The sequence below is a fragment of the Marmota flaviventris genome, chromosome 10 (genome assembly GCF_047511675.1).
Source record: "Marmota flaviventris isolate mMarFla1 chromosome 10, mMarFla1.hap1, whole genome shotgun sequence".
NCBI lineage: Eukaryota > Metazoa > Chordata > Mammalia > Rodentia > Sciuridae > Marmota > Marmota flaviventris.
This window is the reverse complement of record NC_092507.1, coordinates 41,920,483-41,938,674: the sequence shown is the minus strand read 5'-3', so window position 1 is coordinate 41,938,674 and position 18,192 is coordinate 41,920,483. Positions and strand designations below refer to the sequence as shown.

Genomic DNA, 18,192 nt, shown 5'->3' with positions numbered 1-18,192 from the left:
CTGAATGTCTCCTTCTTGGCAAACTCTGCTTCTCCCTTCAAGTCCTGGCCCAAGAAACTCCTTTTTCTATGAGACCCTACTAAAGATCTACTTCTCAAAAGCAGATGCCACATTTAAAAAAAAAAAAAAAACAACCCAACAGCAACAAACAAAACACTTAGCATCACTAGTTCCCAACACATAAAGTCTGAGCGATCTAAAGCCAGGTGACAACATTAGTTTTTCTCCAAAAGCCAATTCCATTTAATCAATAGTTGAATTTTCAACCTTTACCCACCACCATGTATTTCTCCAAACTTGCCACATCTTAACTGAATATGATAAATAAGATATTAGTAGCAGTATACAGTATTTGTTATGTGGTAATGTCCAGACATGTTCCCAAAGGTCACAGACTATCTCTTTATCTTGTTTGTTTTGAAAAGCTCATCAAGTTGATGATTCACCAACTTTTCACCCAGATTAGGAAAAAGTTAATATGTGGTATGCTATCAATATTTTCTGAAAACCCCTCCTTACAGTTTATTTGATGTGTGCCCTGTTCAAAGGAAACTGAAGCTATTAACTGAAATTCAGAAAGAGAATATACACACTCAAAAAAGATTATTCTCACTATTTCTTTCCATTGTTTTGTTTGGTTTTTGATATGGGGGTCTCACTATGTTATCCAGGATGGCCCCAAGCTCTCAGGCTCGAGTGATCCTCCCATCTCAGTCTCCTCAGTGCTGGGATTACAGATATAGGGCCACTAAACCCAGCTTCTCATGTGGTTTCTTTATACACAAAGTTCTTTTAGCAAAACTAAATTCTGACTGGTTTTATTTATATTTGGTTTACCTATAAATTTCCTGGAATAAATCTAGTATGTAAAATGTTGGAAAGGACTCTGAAGAGAAACCAGCAGACTATCCTAGTTGGTGAATATCTAGATTGCTGAAAAATTTCATTGTAAGACCTATACAGGCTTCATTTAAACAATGTCAAAGACTGGGAACACAATAGTCTACAAAACACATACCCTGCCCTAAGACAGATGATGGTTAGAACCTTGATTCCTACCACTTGAGGCTTTCTTTAGATAGACTCGTCTTCATTTTCAGGGCCCCTGTTGCAGCACTAAACACATCAATCTCACCTACAAACAGGTATATAATACTGACCATGAAGGAGTTTTATGAGGATTAAACAAAGATGTACAGCTGGGAGTATAGCTTAGTGGTAGAACACTCACCAAGCTTGTATACAGTCCCTGGGTTTGGTCCCCAAAACAGAGGGAAAAAAGTAAGACTGAATGTGAAACATCTAGCATGTATGGCCTGGCACATACCAGACCCTCAAAAAGGAATTGTTTAAGAACTCTCACTCCAGGAACAGTGTTCACACCCATAATCCCAGCTACTCAGGAGGCTGAGGTGAGAGGATTGCAAAGTTCAGGCCAAACTGGGCAACTGAGCAAGACCCTGTCTCAAAAGTAAAGCTAAAATGTAGCTCAGTGGTAGAGAACCCCAGTTCGTTCCCCAGTAAAAACAAAACTTTTATCAACTCAATAATAAAAAGACTTAAAAACAACCCAAATTAAAAAGGGCCATTTCTCCAAAGATGATATACAAATGGTTAATAAGCACATGAAAAGATACTTAACATCATTAGCTATTTAGGAAATGCAAATCAATATCACAATAAGAAACAACTTCACACAGAGTAGGACAGGTAGAGAAAGGATGTAGAAAAATGGAACTCCTCATACAAATAGGATATTATTTGGTCTTAAAAAGGAATAAAGTACTAATACATGACACACATGGATGAACCTTGAAAAACATCATATTAAACGAAAGAAGACAATAATGAAAGACCACATATTGCCTTATTTATATGAAATTTCCAGGGTAGACAAATCCACAGAAACAGAAGGTAGAGGAGTGGTTTCTAGAGACTGCAAGAAGGAAGGGACTAGGGAATGATGGGTAATGGGTATGCAGTTTCTTTGGGGGTGATGAAAATTTTCTAAAATTGATCATGGCACTGAGTGCACAATTCTGTCTATTCTCTAAATTGCTGAATGTACACTTAGAATAGATGATTTGTGTGGCATGTGAATTGTGTCTTAACAGTTGTTTAATTTTTAAAAAGTGGTTGCTGTTATTCTTAGTGCATGAGAAGAATTAAAAAATCCTATATTTTAAATTTCAATTGCAAAATCTACAGTTAACCCTAATCAGTTTGTTCTAATTAGCGATGATTTTGCAATGTGCCTAAGGACTACAAAGTAAAGTTCATTCTCAATCAGCAACTCCCCTTGACTTCAGAGAAGGCAAATGGTCCCGTCACAACTGAAATACAGCCTTTGAAGACAAAAAGAAACCCTTCAGGATAAGTAGGAGGTGCTCCTCATCCAAACCACTATTTTCGACAAGTTGGGTATATTTCCCTTTCTGCACAAAAAAATTCAAGTTCATTTTCTTCAAGTCCCTGGGTGATAGCTGTAATTTAATAAGTAAAACCACTTTTGTCCATTTAATCAGTTATATGAACTAGAGACATAAGAAGAAAAGAAAAAGCACTGGAAAATGAAAAAACAACTATAATGTGTGGCAGTTGTTTTCTGTTTCCCTAAAAGAGATACCTTCAGTATTTTCTAAATGAGGAAAGGCCCAACACAGGCGGTGTGAAAAGTCAATAATGTGCTCTTTCCACTGATCAATATTGCCTGTTTAAAAAAAAAAAAATCTGCCTCCAGTCTATTAAGAAAAAATCTAAAAAGATATCACATACAGATGGTATTTAACTAGGGAAGACGACAGGAGCAGAAAACAGACCAGTGGTTTCCAGGAGGGAGAGGGTAGTGGGGAAGGCTGGCTAGAGAGGTGCACAGGAATTTGGTGGGGGGGCAGTGATGGAACTGTTCTATATCTTGATTATGGTAGTAGTTATGACTATGCAGCATATGCATGTCAAAACTTACAGAAACCTGATGAAATGGTAAATTTTACTGTAAGTAAATTTAAAAAAAGAAACGCATAACAAAGTTGAGTTTTAGAAATAGGTTTCATTTAACCTATTAGAATGAATTAGGTTCTATTTAACCTAGTACAGAATGCAAACTTAAGTCTGTATCATAAAAGTTCCCTAGTTAGATATCATAAAAGTTCCCTACTTAGATAAAAAGAATTTTGTGTTATGTAACACAAAAACCAATCATATTTAAAACTGATCTAATTTTTAAAAATTTAATTGCAAATCAAATGCAGTTGTCATCACTCTTAAATATGGCCTCAGTTAAGAGAGGTGGCACACACCTGTAATCCCGCTACTGGGGGGCTAAGATAGGAAGATCCCATGTTTAAGTCCAGCCTGAGCAACTTAGCAAGATCATTCTCAAAAATAAAATATAAAAATGGCTGGAGATGTAGCTCAGTAGTAGAACACTTGTTTGGGCCATAAAAGGCTTTGGGCTCAGTCTTCAGTACTGGGGGTTAGGGGCGGGGGTGATGGGACTCTCCTCTTCATTTTCAGGGCCCCTGCTGCAGCACTAAACATTTCTTTTCCACACTATTGCACCATCTGCCCAAGCATTCCTCGCCTCTATTCTCTCTTCCATCCAACTCAAAGTAATGCCAGGCTCTTGTACTGAATAATCACATCATCTTTTTCTAAAACACATATTCTATGAGAGAAATTCCAAACTCCTCTGAGTGTTATAAAAGCAAGTTGTACTGCTTCTGTTTGCTACACAGTACTGACTCTGTCCCTTTACCTAGATCCACACAAAATAATCTACCCTCCACCCATGCAGCAGTACTTGCCAAACTTTCAAATCTATATACTTATGTATAGGCCTGGACTGCCCTTCCCCTACCCTTCTGTTGGGCAATCCTAGTCATCCAAGTTTAAATTTACCTTCTTCAGAGTAATCTCTTCCTCTGAGCTTTTATGGCATTTTGAAAAGAATATGTTCTGCCCTCCCCATATACTTAGAAGATGACACTTGAGGGACCTGAGCATGTAGCAGTTGCTCCATCAAAGTTAGCTAAATGAGTACACAAATCAGATTATGTGCAGTGAGTAGCTTATAATTATTTTGTTTAAAAACCAAACCATAACCATATTTTTAAACTGTATTTCTAATACCAGAATTAAGAATTTTCCAATTTTGCCTTTGAGCATAAATTACATTCTGTCACTAAAACTACCAAATAATGTCTGTAATATCTCCAGCCAATTTCTTTTCAATCATTAGTATATCATCTGGAATTTTTTTTCATGTTTCTGCTTTCCCAAAAATATCATCCCTGGGTTATGTGAACACTTATTTCTCATAAAAACTATGAGAATTCCACATTTAAAAGAAAATCTATTGTCCAGAGCCCATAACTTTCTACTCTTGAGAAAATTAGAGAACTATACAAATTATTCTGACTATGGTAGCTTTTTCTAATTTGCCTTTTACTAAGGGTTTTCAACTCCAAATATAATAGGGACTTCCAGAGTGAATACGAAACAATGAGTTAGATTTAGGAGCAAACATTAAGATTCAATACCTTTTATTTAATTCAATAAACATTTATTCACTATGAGAGATTCTAAGAGCAGGATAAGGAAGTCACACTCTTAGGCCTCAAGTATTTCATAGTTAATGAAACCAGATTGATTACAAATCAAACTGGAATAGGACCCAAGAGGCACAAAGAGCTGTGAATATTTAAAAGGTGATGATACTTGAAATGGGTCTTAAAGAATTTTTACAACAGAAATGATACTCTGGGCAGAGGAAGAATAGAGAGAAGAGATCCAACAACATGTAAAGAGTAAGAATACAGGGGATTCTGTGTGTCTCACACCCTTTATAAAGCAAAAGGTATGAATAAATTTCAGGAGAAAACAAGGGAATTAAGTGCTAAAAGCTAAGGTATGGTTAAAGAGAATAATGAGGGAAAGTAAGAATAAGGACCTTTGATTTCATTCAGATCAGCCTTGCCTGTCATCAGGAGTGAGGCTAGACTATGAGGTATTCCAGCACACAACGGTAGCAAAGATGCCTCTATATAAAAGGCTTATCATGAAAGAATAATTATGTCAATGAGAAAAATCAATTTTTTAGAATAGGGAAGATTATGTTTGCTGATAGAGGGAAATGAGCCAAGGGGAGCAGAAAGATGGAAAGATTCAAAAGAGGGTATACATAATATTTGGAACAAAGTTACAGAAAGTGGTGGGAAATAAAAGCATACAAAGAGGAAAGCTGGGCCTTTGAAAGGAAGGGGGACTTTTTACCTTTTGGAAGAAAGAGCCCTTCTTAGGTGACAAGGAAGTTGAGGGACCTAGAGGGATGGCAGAAGGTGTCTGAGCCTTGGGGAGAGCAGGTGTTTGAAGGAAAGGAAAAAGTCAGCAAGAGGCCAAAGGATGTCAGCAGCAGTGAAGGCCTGGTGACTCAGAAACACACATTTGGGAAGTTCCAATCCCACATGTACTGACTGGGTGGCTTCCTCTATCCACCTCAGAAGCCTGGGCGGCCAGGAGAGAAAGCCTGTGGGAAAGGAGACCAAAAAGTGATTCGCCTGAACTCCTACTCTGGCCGCCCGGGGCTCCTGTTCAGCACTCTTGGCTTCGCAGGATGTGGGTGGAATATTTCCCTAAAGCTGCTGAAGTTTAAAAGCCGTTGCCAAGGCAATCAAAGTAATGAGATTACTTTTCCCTGAATACTAAAACAATAAAATTAGGACTTTTACCTGGAATGGGTCCACTGTGAATAGTCAGAAGGATTAAATGACAAAATGCAGAATGCCACTTACCTGGCGGCTTCCGGAAAACCCATCTTATAGAGCGTTACCACCACTGCTCCTCCGAGGCCTAAATTATGCTGCAGAGCAACCTTTGCACCAGGAACTTGCCTCTTCCCGGCTTCCCCTCTCAGCTGCCAGCAGAGTTCGGCACACTGAGCCAGACCTAGCGAATCGAACACAGAGCACGGGAGTGCGGAGTTCAGACAGCGGCAGCCACCAGCCTCCTACAGCCAGAAACGCCGAGTGTCTAATAGTGACTTTGGATTAAAGCAGTTAGACAATCTCTTATTTGGGAAATATCCAATATATCTGAAGAAATTCCCTCCACTCTTTCAACGCACTCAACCTGTCGTTTTCTGGCACTTTATAAGCGAAAACACCAAAAAAACGATTCGCCGGCCCAGGAAAACGGGCATACAACAATTTAAGTATGTCATTTTTAATGTATCAGAAGAAAATACTTACCTAGGATTTGGGAGTTCATTAGAAAATAATGTAGGATTTGGACATTCACTTTCCCTTAAAAACATCTAGCTGATAAAGGAATTTTTCCCATTATTTTCCCCAAGTAGTTCCCAACAAATATGAATTGCTTTCCAGACCCATTCCCAGCTGTTCGCAAGAAGAGTTATGGATTCATAACATTCTGGCCCTTGGATAATAAATTCTAATGATATAAACACTGAGAAACAGAAAAATTAAGTAATCTGAATAGTCAGAGCAGGCTAATTCCAAAGCTGAGACTACAACTCATGTCTCAAAATTTAGGTTTGTCTTTCTATCAGCCCAGCTATTAAAAGAGAACTGAGTTAAAAATGGTTAATCAAGGGGCTGGAGTTCTAGCTCAGTGGTAGAGCGCTTGCCTAGCATGTGTGAGACACTGGGTTTAATCCTCAGCATCACATAAAAATAAAATGAAGGCATTGTGTCCATACACAATTAAAAAAAAAAAAAAAGAATGTTCAATCAGGAAAGACTGGTTTCACTGTCCTGGAGGCAGCGCTCTGCAGGCCTACCTAGTGTTTATTCCACCCACATCCTAAGTAACAACTGCTGACTTCTGAGCATCTGTGACAGTTTTCTATACAATCCCTAACCCTTAAAGACATTTTTAATATTGTCATAATATCTTTATTTATTTTATTTATTTTTATATGGTGCTGAGGATGGAACTCAGTGCCTCACATGTGCTAGGCAAGCGCTCTGCCGCTGAGCTACAACCCGCCCCCACCTCCCCAATAAATTTTAATTGCCACTTTTCATTTCTAAGCAGTGCCACATATTCAAAGTATACCCTAAACACTTTTTTTTAAAGAGCTAACTCCAGGGGCTGGGGATATAGCTCAGCTGGTAGAGTGCTTGCCTCACATACATAAGGCCCTGGGTTCAATCCCCAGCGCCAGAATAAAAAAAAAAAAAAAGAGCTTTAACTCCACATCTTTAATTTTTTTTTCCATGATACTGGAGATTGAACTCAGGGCCTTGCACACACTAGACAAGTGCCCTAGTGATTTTTTTAAATTGTGAGCATTTTGAAAATTAATGAAGATCAAATTGAAATTATTGTATTATACCCAAACTTTGGAGCAATCAATTGCACTAGAAATCTGCCTTATAAAAAGTCTAAACATCTAATGAATATGCATAACAAAAAGTATTCAAACTGGTTTTATATTCACTGGTTAGTGAAATATTGCTAGTTGCCTTCACAAAAATAATCTCAAATGATTTACAACCACTTGAGAAAATATTCAAGCTCACCATTGATGAAATAAAACAGAATCATACCACTTACAACTGATCAAATTGCTAAGGGTATTTAAAAATGAGAAAAATCAAAGCTAGGAAACTATGCAGAAAGACACTCAGTACTGGTGAATGTTTAAGCCAGCAAAACCTTTTGGAGGAGAAACAGGTCTAGGCCCAGTTTTATATCCAAAGCTATCAGTTCACCACATTGTTATGACAGTGAAAAACTAGATAGTCTAAAAGTGAAATAATTGGTTAATGGTTATATAAATTATGAGCTATCCATATGCCAAAAGGAAAAGTCACACACATTTAATAACTCTATGACTTATGACCTCTCTGCTCAACACATTCACAGCATTTCTGTGATCAGATATATGGGAGAGGCAGTTTCCCCATATACCAAGAACTCTTCAGTGGACACCAGTTGGGCATCCCACAATTCAATTCAATTCTGAAACTGTCTACCTGGAGATAGTGGCTACAACTCTGAGATCCCACAATTTCCTCCATGGGTTTGATTAATTTACTAGGATGGCTTATATAACACAGGAAACACATTTTGCCACTTCATTACAAAGGACAGAGATAAAGAGGTACATGGGGCAAGGGCAGGAAGGACCTGAGCACAGGAGCTTCTGTGTGCAGCCCTTCCAGAAGGAGTATATGCTCACCAACAACGAAGCTCATCAAATCAAGTTGTCCAGAAGTTTTTATAGAGTTTGATCTCTAGTTCCACCTTTTTCCTGGAGGCTGATGGGTAAGTTTGAGGGTTCCCATCCACTAATCCTCTGACTAGTCCCAGAAAAACTGCTTTTGTATAAATTCAGGTGTAATGGAAAGGGCTTGTTATGAATAATGATAGATACTCCCACCCGTTAGGATATTGCAGAAGGTTTTAGAAACTTTGTAAAAGAACAAATACTATAACAAAAGATGCTCCTCTCACCCTTATCATACAGAAAATTTTATAAGGGATTTAGAAACTGTGTGTGTCAGAAACCAGACAAAGATAAAAATATATATATATATATATTTCATATTACATAGTATATGATAAAGTACTTTGTTCCCATTTAAAATGGTGCTCATAAAGTTTTTTAACAATACAGAAAAATGCTTATGAATCTTATTGGATATATTTTCTTACCCATCAACCCAAAAAATATTTAGGAATACCTAGAATGTGCCAAACACTGCAGGAGTACCTATGATGACACAAACACGGGATCAGGAGATCCAGCAATAAACAAGATAAGCCTGGTCCTTTCCCTTGTGAAATTGATGGCCTGAGAGAGATGCTGACAGTTGAAATGTAGTCTGATAATGCCACCACAGGCATCAGCATATATGACCCCAGAGCAGAGAGGAGGAATACCTAGTATAGCTTAGAAGGTCAAGGAATGATGTCCAAATGCTAGAAATCTAAACTGAGACTCTGTGAGTAAAGAGAAGATAGAGGGAAAAGGAGAAAAGAATGCTTCTAGAAGAGTGAGAAACATGTATGAAGAAACATGGTCTGCTTAAGGAACAGAAAGTTGAGTGGGTCAGGAAAGAGTGTTCAAAGCAGCTAAAATAGGAGGAAGGGGATACAGAAAGGGAAAGCAGAGAAAGAGGGAAAGGAGAGAGAAACAGGGAGAGAGAGGGATGGAAGGAGGAATAAATGTAATGGAAGCACTTCCAGATTTTGTAATAATTTCAATCTCTACTGCAGAAGACATGATAGACTACACAAATCTCTACTAATCATTTGCCCAACTTAAATGAAAGAAGAAGGAGGGGAGGGAATAAAGATCCATGTAATTAATTTATTTTCTCATTCATTTGCTTTTGACAAATGCTGAGTGTCAGGGGTGGGGGGGGAACATACTGTTTATATGAGCTTTCTGATTATCTACTTTCAAATAAACAGGTTCCTTATATTACTAGAATCTATTCTGTGAAGAGCAGAAGTCAACAATTGGCCTCAGGAATTCACTTGCCAAGAAAGTGGGAAAACATCAACTATTTCAGCAAATTTTTAAAAATTTTTTTCCCTTGGATAATTTCTGGCATTGAATTGAAAGCCATTTTTCCCTCTGCCATGAACATAATATGCTTATAAATAAATTATGGACAAGCATAGGAATGTGCATTCTGTCAAAGTAGTATATTCAATCAGTAATAGCCTTCTTTTAGTTAGGGGAAATTTTTTTTATCCTGATTACTTCATTTACCATCATCTTTCTGGAAATTCTTCCTAACAAGTTATTGCTCAATATTTTTATATAAAAACAACCGGGCTAGTACTCAGCTATATAGATAGAGTATTTGCTTCTAAAATAAATCATTCAAACATCTAATATATAAAAATATAAAGAATTTATAGCGTGGAGCTGGGGTTGTGGCTCAGTGGTAGAGTGCTTGCCTAGCGCGTGCGAGGCCCTGGGTTTGATTCTCAGCACCACATAAAAATAAATAAATAAATAAATAAAACAAAGGTATTGTGCTCATCTACAGCTAAAAAAATTATTAAAAAAATTTATAGTGTAACTTAAAATACTATCAAATATAACTATTAAGTGCTTTGGAAAACAACAGAATAGAAATAACTCTAAGGGATAATGTTTTGAGAAACTATCTGAAATCTTTTCTTCATCCTGTTTTCTTCAACCCATGACCGTTCCTATAACGTGAACACAGCCAAAGCCAGGTGTGGTGGTACACAGCTATAATCCCAGCTTACTCTGGAAACTTGAGGCAGGAGAATCCAAGTTGGACACCAGTCTGGGAAACACTGTTTTAACAGTGGGATACAGTCTGAGAAATGTGGTGTCGATTTCATCACTGTATAAACATCATAGAGTGTGCCTATACAAATTTAAATGGTATAGCCTAATGCATACCTAGGTTGTATAGTATATATCATCACATATGCAAACTGTGTTTAACCAAAATATCATTACAGCTGAGGACTTGGAAAGTTCTTTCACTATAAGTGAAGCAGTACAATATCACTTGAAGACAAACTATGATTAGATGTATACAATAAAGCCAGGTATGGTAGCAAATACCTATAACCTCAGCTACTCCAGAGGCTGAGACAAGAGGATAGCTCAAGCCCAGGAGTTTGAAACCAGACTAGGAAACATAATGGGATGCCACCTCAAAAATGAAAAAGAAAAGAGAAAAACAAACAAAAAAAGATGTATACAACAAGTTATAAAGCAACCACTCAAACAATAAAACACTGTTGCCAGGCACAGTGGCCCATGCCTTGTAATCCCAGCAGCTCAGAGGCTAAGACAAGAAGATCACAAGTTCAAAGCCAGCCTTAGCAAAAGTGAGGCACCAAGCAACTCAGTGAGACTCTCTCTCTAAATAAAACAGAAAATAGGGCTGGGGATATGGCTCAATGGTCTAGTGCCCATGAGTTCAATCCTTGGTACCCGCCCCCAAAATAAAATAAAACAAAGTTATACCTATATCAACCACGAAAAGAGGTGAAATAGTCATTTAAAAAAAAAAAAGGAAAAGAAAATAAAAAATAGCTGGGACAATTAGAACACAAACCTAACCATATGACAGACTCAACCCTAACCATATGATTAATCACATCAAATATATAAACAGTGCTGGGGTTGTAGCTCAGTGGTAGAGTGTTCACCTAGCACGTGCGAGGCCCTGGATTAGCACCACATAAAAATAAATAAATAAATATGAAGGTATTGTGTACAACTACAACTAAAAAAATAAATATTTAAAATATATATATATATAAACAGACTACAACAACAGAATACAACAGACACTAGTATGGCAATATGTAAAACAGTGGATGTGTAACCAATGTGATTCTGCAATCTGTATACGGGGTAAAAATGGGAGTTCATAACCCATTTGAATCAAATGTACAAAATACGATATTTCAAGAGCTTTGTAATGTTTTGAACAACTAATAATAAAAATTAAAAAAAAAAAAAAGAAGTGCAACCAATTTCCAGCAGAATCAACAGGAAGGACTCTGCAGGACTCCTACATGCATAGCAGTGCCTGGCTTTAGAACCAGAGAAAAACAACAGACTTTACATTACAATTCACTCACCATAAAGAAATATTAAAATTTTAATGTTAAAAATATATATATATACACACATACAGTCTAATCACCCAAATGAAGTCAGAAATAATCAGAGTGGAGAAAAAAGCAAGAACCAACTAAATGCTGCCAATGGCCTTTAAATATAAAGACATGAATAGATTAAAAGCAAAAGGATAAAAATAGAAAATTTGCATTATTTAATTACTAATATTATTTTTATTGTCAATAATTAATAATTATTATTTAAAAATTGAAAGCTGGATTGGCTGTATCAAATCAGCCAAAATAGGTTTCAGATTTCATAACAGTAAAAAAATTAATGTTTTTAAAAAGGGACTAGAAACTGGGGCATGGTGTGCATGCCTATAATCCCAGTGGTTTGAGAGGCTGAGGCAGGATGATCTCAAGTTCATGTCAGCCTCAGCAACTCAGCAAGACCCTAAGCAACTTAGCAAAACCTTGTATCAAAATAAAAAATATAAAGGGCTGGAATGTGGCTCAGTGGTTAAGCATCCCTGGGTTCAATCCCCAATACCAAAAAAGGTACTAGAATTAGTGAATGTTACCAGACTGTAGGATACAAGATCAACATAACAAAACTTAATTCTATTTCTACATACAATTATATTTATACATATTATTGTAGCTTCTTTAGCTAAGGATAACCTAAATAAATGGAGGAACAATCTTTGTTGATAGGTCAGAAGACACTGATTTGGGGATGTCAGTTCTCCAAGTTAATCTACACTTTTAACATAATCCCAATCAAAAGCCAGAGAGTTTGGTTTTTTTTTTTTTTTTTTTTAAGAGATCAACAAGCTGATTCTAAAATATCTATGGAAATGTAAAGGATCTAGACAAACAATTCTGAAAAAGAAGACCAAAGCTGGAGGGCTAAGACTACTTATTTCAAGAATACAGGGGCTGGGATTGTGGCTCAGCAGTACAGCACTCGCCTAGCACATAAGAGGCCCTGTGTTCGATCCTCAGCACCATATAAAAATAAAATAAAGTTATTGTGTACAACTACAACTAAAAAATAAATATTAAAAAAGAATTATTACACAGCTACAAAAAATCAAAACAGTATGGTATCAATGTAAACACAGATGAATGGATTAAATAAACATAGAAGATAGGTCCAGAAAGAAGGCCCCATACAGTTATACACAAATGATTTGTAACAAAAGTACAAAGTCAATGGAGTAGACAAATTATAGCTTTTTCAACAAATGGTGATGAAACAACTGGAAATCCATATGCAAAAATAAAGTTGGATCTATAACTTGTGACACACACACACACACAAATTAACTCAAAATGGATCATAGACCAAAATGTAAACTTAAATTATAAAATAGCTAGAAGAAAAAAAAAGGAAAAGATCTTTGTGACCTTGGGTTAGACAAAGATTCTTAGATACAGCATTATGTTGAGGATCAGAACATGATATCCCAAAGTTTGACACCTTGGCATGCTGAGTATTTTTTAGCTAAAAAACACAGGAGGGCTTCAGAAACAACAACAGTCTCTCTGATCTCCTCATATCCTCCTATCTCCTACCCCCTCAACTCCTCACAAAACAAACAAGAAAACCTGGAAAGGTCACCATCTCGATCTATCTCCCCTAAAAGTGAGTTATAAGATCTCCATGTGACAGTTGTCCTGCCCTAAGCACAAAGAGAAGGAATGCTACATAGAGACCCAAAGGGTTCTCCTTCAGGTTAACCATTAATTATACACTTTTTGTCCAATCATGTTTCACAGTGATTATCCACTTCTTTCATCAGACTTAGCATAAAAACGTAGTTTTCCTCTGTGTCTTGGGTCTTCATTTCTGAAGCCTCCATGTTATATAAAACTTTGTTAAATAATATACTTTTCTCTTGTTAATCTATCTTTTGGTATAGTAGTGTCAGCAGTAACCCTTATAATGGATGAGGAAAAGGCATTACTTTTTTCCTCCATAACTAGATGTATAATATATAAAAGAACAAATAAATGAATTTGTATAAAATTCAATTTATACAAATTCCATTTATAAAATTCCAAATAGAATTTTACACCAATTTAAAACTACTGCTCTTCACAGGACAGTACAAGGAATGAGAAGAAAAAAGACATAAACTGGGAGAAAAATCATTGTAAAGCAAATGTCTGATAAAGGACTTGTATATAGAATATATTTAAAACAAAACAAAAAAAACTCTTGGATTCAACAAAAAGAAAAACCCAACATAAAAAAATGGACAAAAATCCGAATAGACTCTTCACCAAAAATGGAATACAGACAGCAAATAAGAACATGAAATGATGTTCAACATCATTATTCATTAGAAATATGTTAATTACAATCACTAGGAGATGCTAATACACACTGATTAGAATAGCTAAAATTAAAAGGACTAGTCATATCAAGAGTTGTCATAGATCTGGGGAAACTGGAACTCTCTTGCATTTCTGGTGGGAAAGTAAAATGAAACAACCTTCAAAACATTGAAAACAGTTTGATGGTTTCTTAAAAAGTAGCAGATGATTTAGTCATTCCACTCCCAGGTATTTACTCAAGAGAAAACATAAAATACGTTCATACAAAGATTTTTTGTTTGTTTGTTTGTTTTGGTACCAGGGATTGAACCTTGGGGCACTTAACCACTGAGCCACAACCCCAGCCCTTTTGTATTTTATTTAGAGATGGTCTGAATTGCTTAGGGCCTCACTAAATTGCTGAGGCTGGCTTTGATCCTCCTTCCTAAGCCTCCTGATTCACTGGGATTACAGGCATGCCCCACTGTGCCCAGCTCCTCATACAAAGATTTATACATGAATGTTCCCAGTATCTTTGCTTCTAATATCCAAAAACTGAAATCAACCCAAATGTCCATCAACAATACATTGTGTTATATCCATACAGTGGAATACTAGTTAGCAATAAAAAAAAATGAACTAGCTGGGCACAGTGGCATATGCCCATACTCCCAGCTACTCTGGAATTTGGAAGTGGGACTCTGTTTGAGGCCAGTTTGGGCAAGACTCAGTCTCAAAATTAAAATAAAATACCAAATGCTTAATACCAAAGAGGGGGAAATGAAATATTGATACATGCGGTAACACTGATAAATCTCAGGCACACACACAAAAGCACATGATATTAAAATTCCATTTATATAAAACTTTAAAAACTGCAAACTAATTTACACTGTCAGAAAGCAGATCAGTAGTTGCTTCCAAATGAGGGTTGGAGAGTAGTGGAAGGGAGGTATTACAAAGAGGTTCAAAAAGACTTTTAGGGTTGATGGATATGTTGACTACCATGACTATGGTCACCGTTTCATAGGGGTATACATATTCAAAATTATTAAGTTGTGTATTTTAACTATATACAATTGATTATATGTTGATTTTACCTAATTATTTATTACTTTAGTGGTAATTTTTGTTACCACTAAAGTAATAAATAATCTTCCCTCTCTCTCTTCCTCTTACCTAGCAGGAGCAATAAGAGCTAGAGCCTGCTCCTAGGCATTTCTAGTTAGAAATAAGTATCAAGATAAATACTTTCAGCAGGGTGTGGTGGCACACTCCTATAATATCAGCTGAGGCAGGAAGATTGCCAGTTCGAAGCCAGCCCCAAAACATAATAACACCCTAAGCAACTTAGTGAGACCCTGTCTCTAAATCAAAAAAAAAAGGGCTGGGGATGTGACTCAGTGGATAAGCGCTCCTGGGCTCAATCCTTGGTACCAAAAGAAAAAAAAAAAAGAATAAATGCTCCATTTCTTTTGGTACTAGAGGGTGTGCATTAGAGTTTAATTATAAAATTTACCTTTCCAGGGCTGGGGTTGTAGCTCAGTGGTAGAGTGCTTGCCCTGCATGCATCGTAGGCCCTGGGTTCAATCCTCAACATCATATTTAAAAAATCAATAAAAATAGATACATATATATAAAAAAATTTTACCTTTCCTCACATTCATTTCTGCAAAATGGAAATGAGGATGGGTGTCCTGGAGGATATAATGAAAGGTGACAAAGAAGTTTTGGAAAAAAGCCATTTATGTTTTCTGACCTGCTGACTTAAAGCTCTATACTGGATTTAGGTCTTGCCAATCATTGTCCAGGGATTGACTTCTTTTAGGAGTCTTTTGTAGACTGAAGAAAAACCACATCATGTTTTGCATATGTTAGGTCCCCTGGTTAAAATTCCATTTACTCTCACTTCATTTGCACTCAAATTCTTAACACTTAAAAAGTCTGCAATACCTTTAAAAGTACTGAAATGTAAAAATAAAAATCATAGGATAGAATAATAGATGTGCCACTAACAACATCAAGAACCATGTGAACTCAGAAGAAGAAATAATTACATCCCATTAAGAATCAGAGCATCTTAGAAAGAGGAAGAATCTAAGAGTTCATCAAATATAAGCCCTAACAAAATAGACAATTCCTCTTACAACAGCTCCATCAAGTTGTTGTATGCATTTTTAGTCTGTAGCCTCTGTGACAGGCAATGCAAGCTGACAGAAGGCAACTTATTCCACTTTTAAGAAGCCATATTAAAAAGTTCTTTCTTGAGTCAGGCCAAAATCTTTCTGTGAATTCTTTCCAATGATCCTAAGTCTTCCCACATTAAACAAATGTATTCCTTCTGCCCTATCCCACTTTTCAGAGGTTAATGGAGCAATAATTTCTTCCCATGTGTAAAGTCTTATCTTAGGCACTGTACAGAAACAAGTAAAATGTTTAAGAAACAAGTAAAATGGTTAAGAGCCTGCAGGCTCTTAATCAAATAGAGGAGATTTTTCTAAAAGCTTATAAATAATTAGAATACACACTACAAGCATAAAGGTCAAAAGAGAAGTACTAAGAAAATATAATGGGAATTCAGAATAGGGAAAGACTAATTTAATCTTTGGAAAAAATCAGAGAATCGGGAAAGGCTTCATGAGATAAATAACAATTGAGAGGAACATTAAAGATGGGCATTTCTGCTGAGGAAAATGCACTGAGTAGAGAGAAGTCGTTAAGACCTTGGACTCTACATGGCCTGGGGCTGGGGATGTGGCTCAAGCTAGCCTGGCATGTGCGGGGCTCTGGGTTAGATCCTCAGCACCACGTAAAAATAAAATAAAGATGTTGTGTCCACCGAAAACTAAAAAAATAAATATTAAAAAAAAAAACAACCTCTCTCTCTCTCTCTGTTAAAAAAAAAAAAAAAAAACATGGCCTGGGTTTGAATCCTAACTTTGTCTCTCTCTAGCATGGTGCCTTCAGGCAAATTACTTATACTCTCCATGCTTCTATTTTCTTTTTTCATAAAATATTAAGAATATGGGAATTAAAGGCATGAAGAGTACTTAGAACAATACCCGACACTTAGCATTGTGTGTTTACTGAGAAAATAACAGAGTTTGTAGAAATGAAAAAGAATTAAATCTGTTTGATAAAAGCAAATAGTCTGGTTTAATTAATTTAAGCATGCTTTCTCTTTTTGCATCTCTTTCCCTGAATCCCAACTAAGTTATAAATGCTAGAAAAGTGCATAGTGTGTAGTGGATATTTAATTTATCTTCACTCTTGCCATACCCGTTTCCCTTTTTCTTCTTTTCATAGCTCTGGTTTGTGTTTCTCCTAAGACACTTATATTCTGCCCTGTATTATATTTATTATCTTATTTATTTGTGTTATATGCACACTTTGCAATATCTACTTCTTGTGTACTTCCTGAGGGCAATAGTTATTTGTATATCCTAATCTTCAAACCTGGCTATGCATGAGAAGCTCTTAGGGAACTTTAAATGTAAATAAATTTTTGGGACCACCCCATATCTAAGAATCAGAATTTCTAAGGGAAAGGTAGCAATGTATTTCGTTAACAATTCTAGGAGATTCTGAATCAGTCTGTAAGTAGACCTTGTATTTAAGAGCCAATGAGTTTCTGGTACATAATAACAAGATGGACATATACAACAAGCAACTTCTGAACTTACATGGACTGAACAGTGGAAGATCAGCACCTAAAACTAGGTGAAGCCATGCTAGAAAATTCTAAATGGGAAAAAAAAAAAAAAAAAAGCCAGGCCAAATTGGTATAAAAGGACAAACTAAAAAGCCAATTCTCAGCTTCAAACCAACAATCCCTTGTCAGGAATTTAATCTCCAAGGCACTTCCACATCCTTTGACCAGATTACAAATGCTAAAAATAGAAATAGCTAAGAATAAGCTAAAGCCAATTTTACTCACTTATTTTTTTACAAGTGTTCAACAAGTACTGGGCAATAAATGGAAAAGTCAGGTAAAGACCAGAATACAATATGGTACTATTGTTTAGACTCTACTTTTTTTGTCATATGACCAAAGCAAAATAAACAAACCAAAAAAGTTCAAATGAAAAATCTAAAAGGAATTTGTTTTTAAACTGAAGTTGAACAAAAGACACAATTCAAATGTCTGAACTATCTTTTTTTCTCGTATGGGTACTGTTAACAACAGCTAGAAACTTTTTTCACTCAGACCCGAACAAGTTAAATTCAGAAAACACACCTTTAATTTAAAAGTTCTCACAATATGTGAAAGTT

General features: G+C 36.2%; 1 protein-coding gene across 1 annotated transcript in view; it reads right to left on the bottom strand.

Moving 5' to 3' along the window:
* The window catches only part of Scp2 (sterol carrier protein 2), a 107,108-nt gene that overhangs the window by 25,787 nt on the left and 63,129 nt on the right, over positions 1–18,192 (bottom strand). Inside the window, exon 12 of the mRNA XM_027945011.2 lies at positions 5,793–5,946. Within this exon, the coding sequence (XP_027800812.1) occupies positions 5,793–5,946 (154 nt within the window). The remainder of the gene's footprint in view (positions 1–5,792; positions 5,947–18,192) is intronic.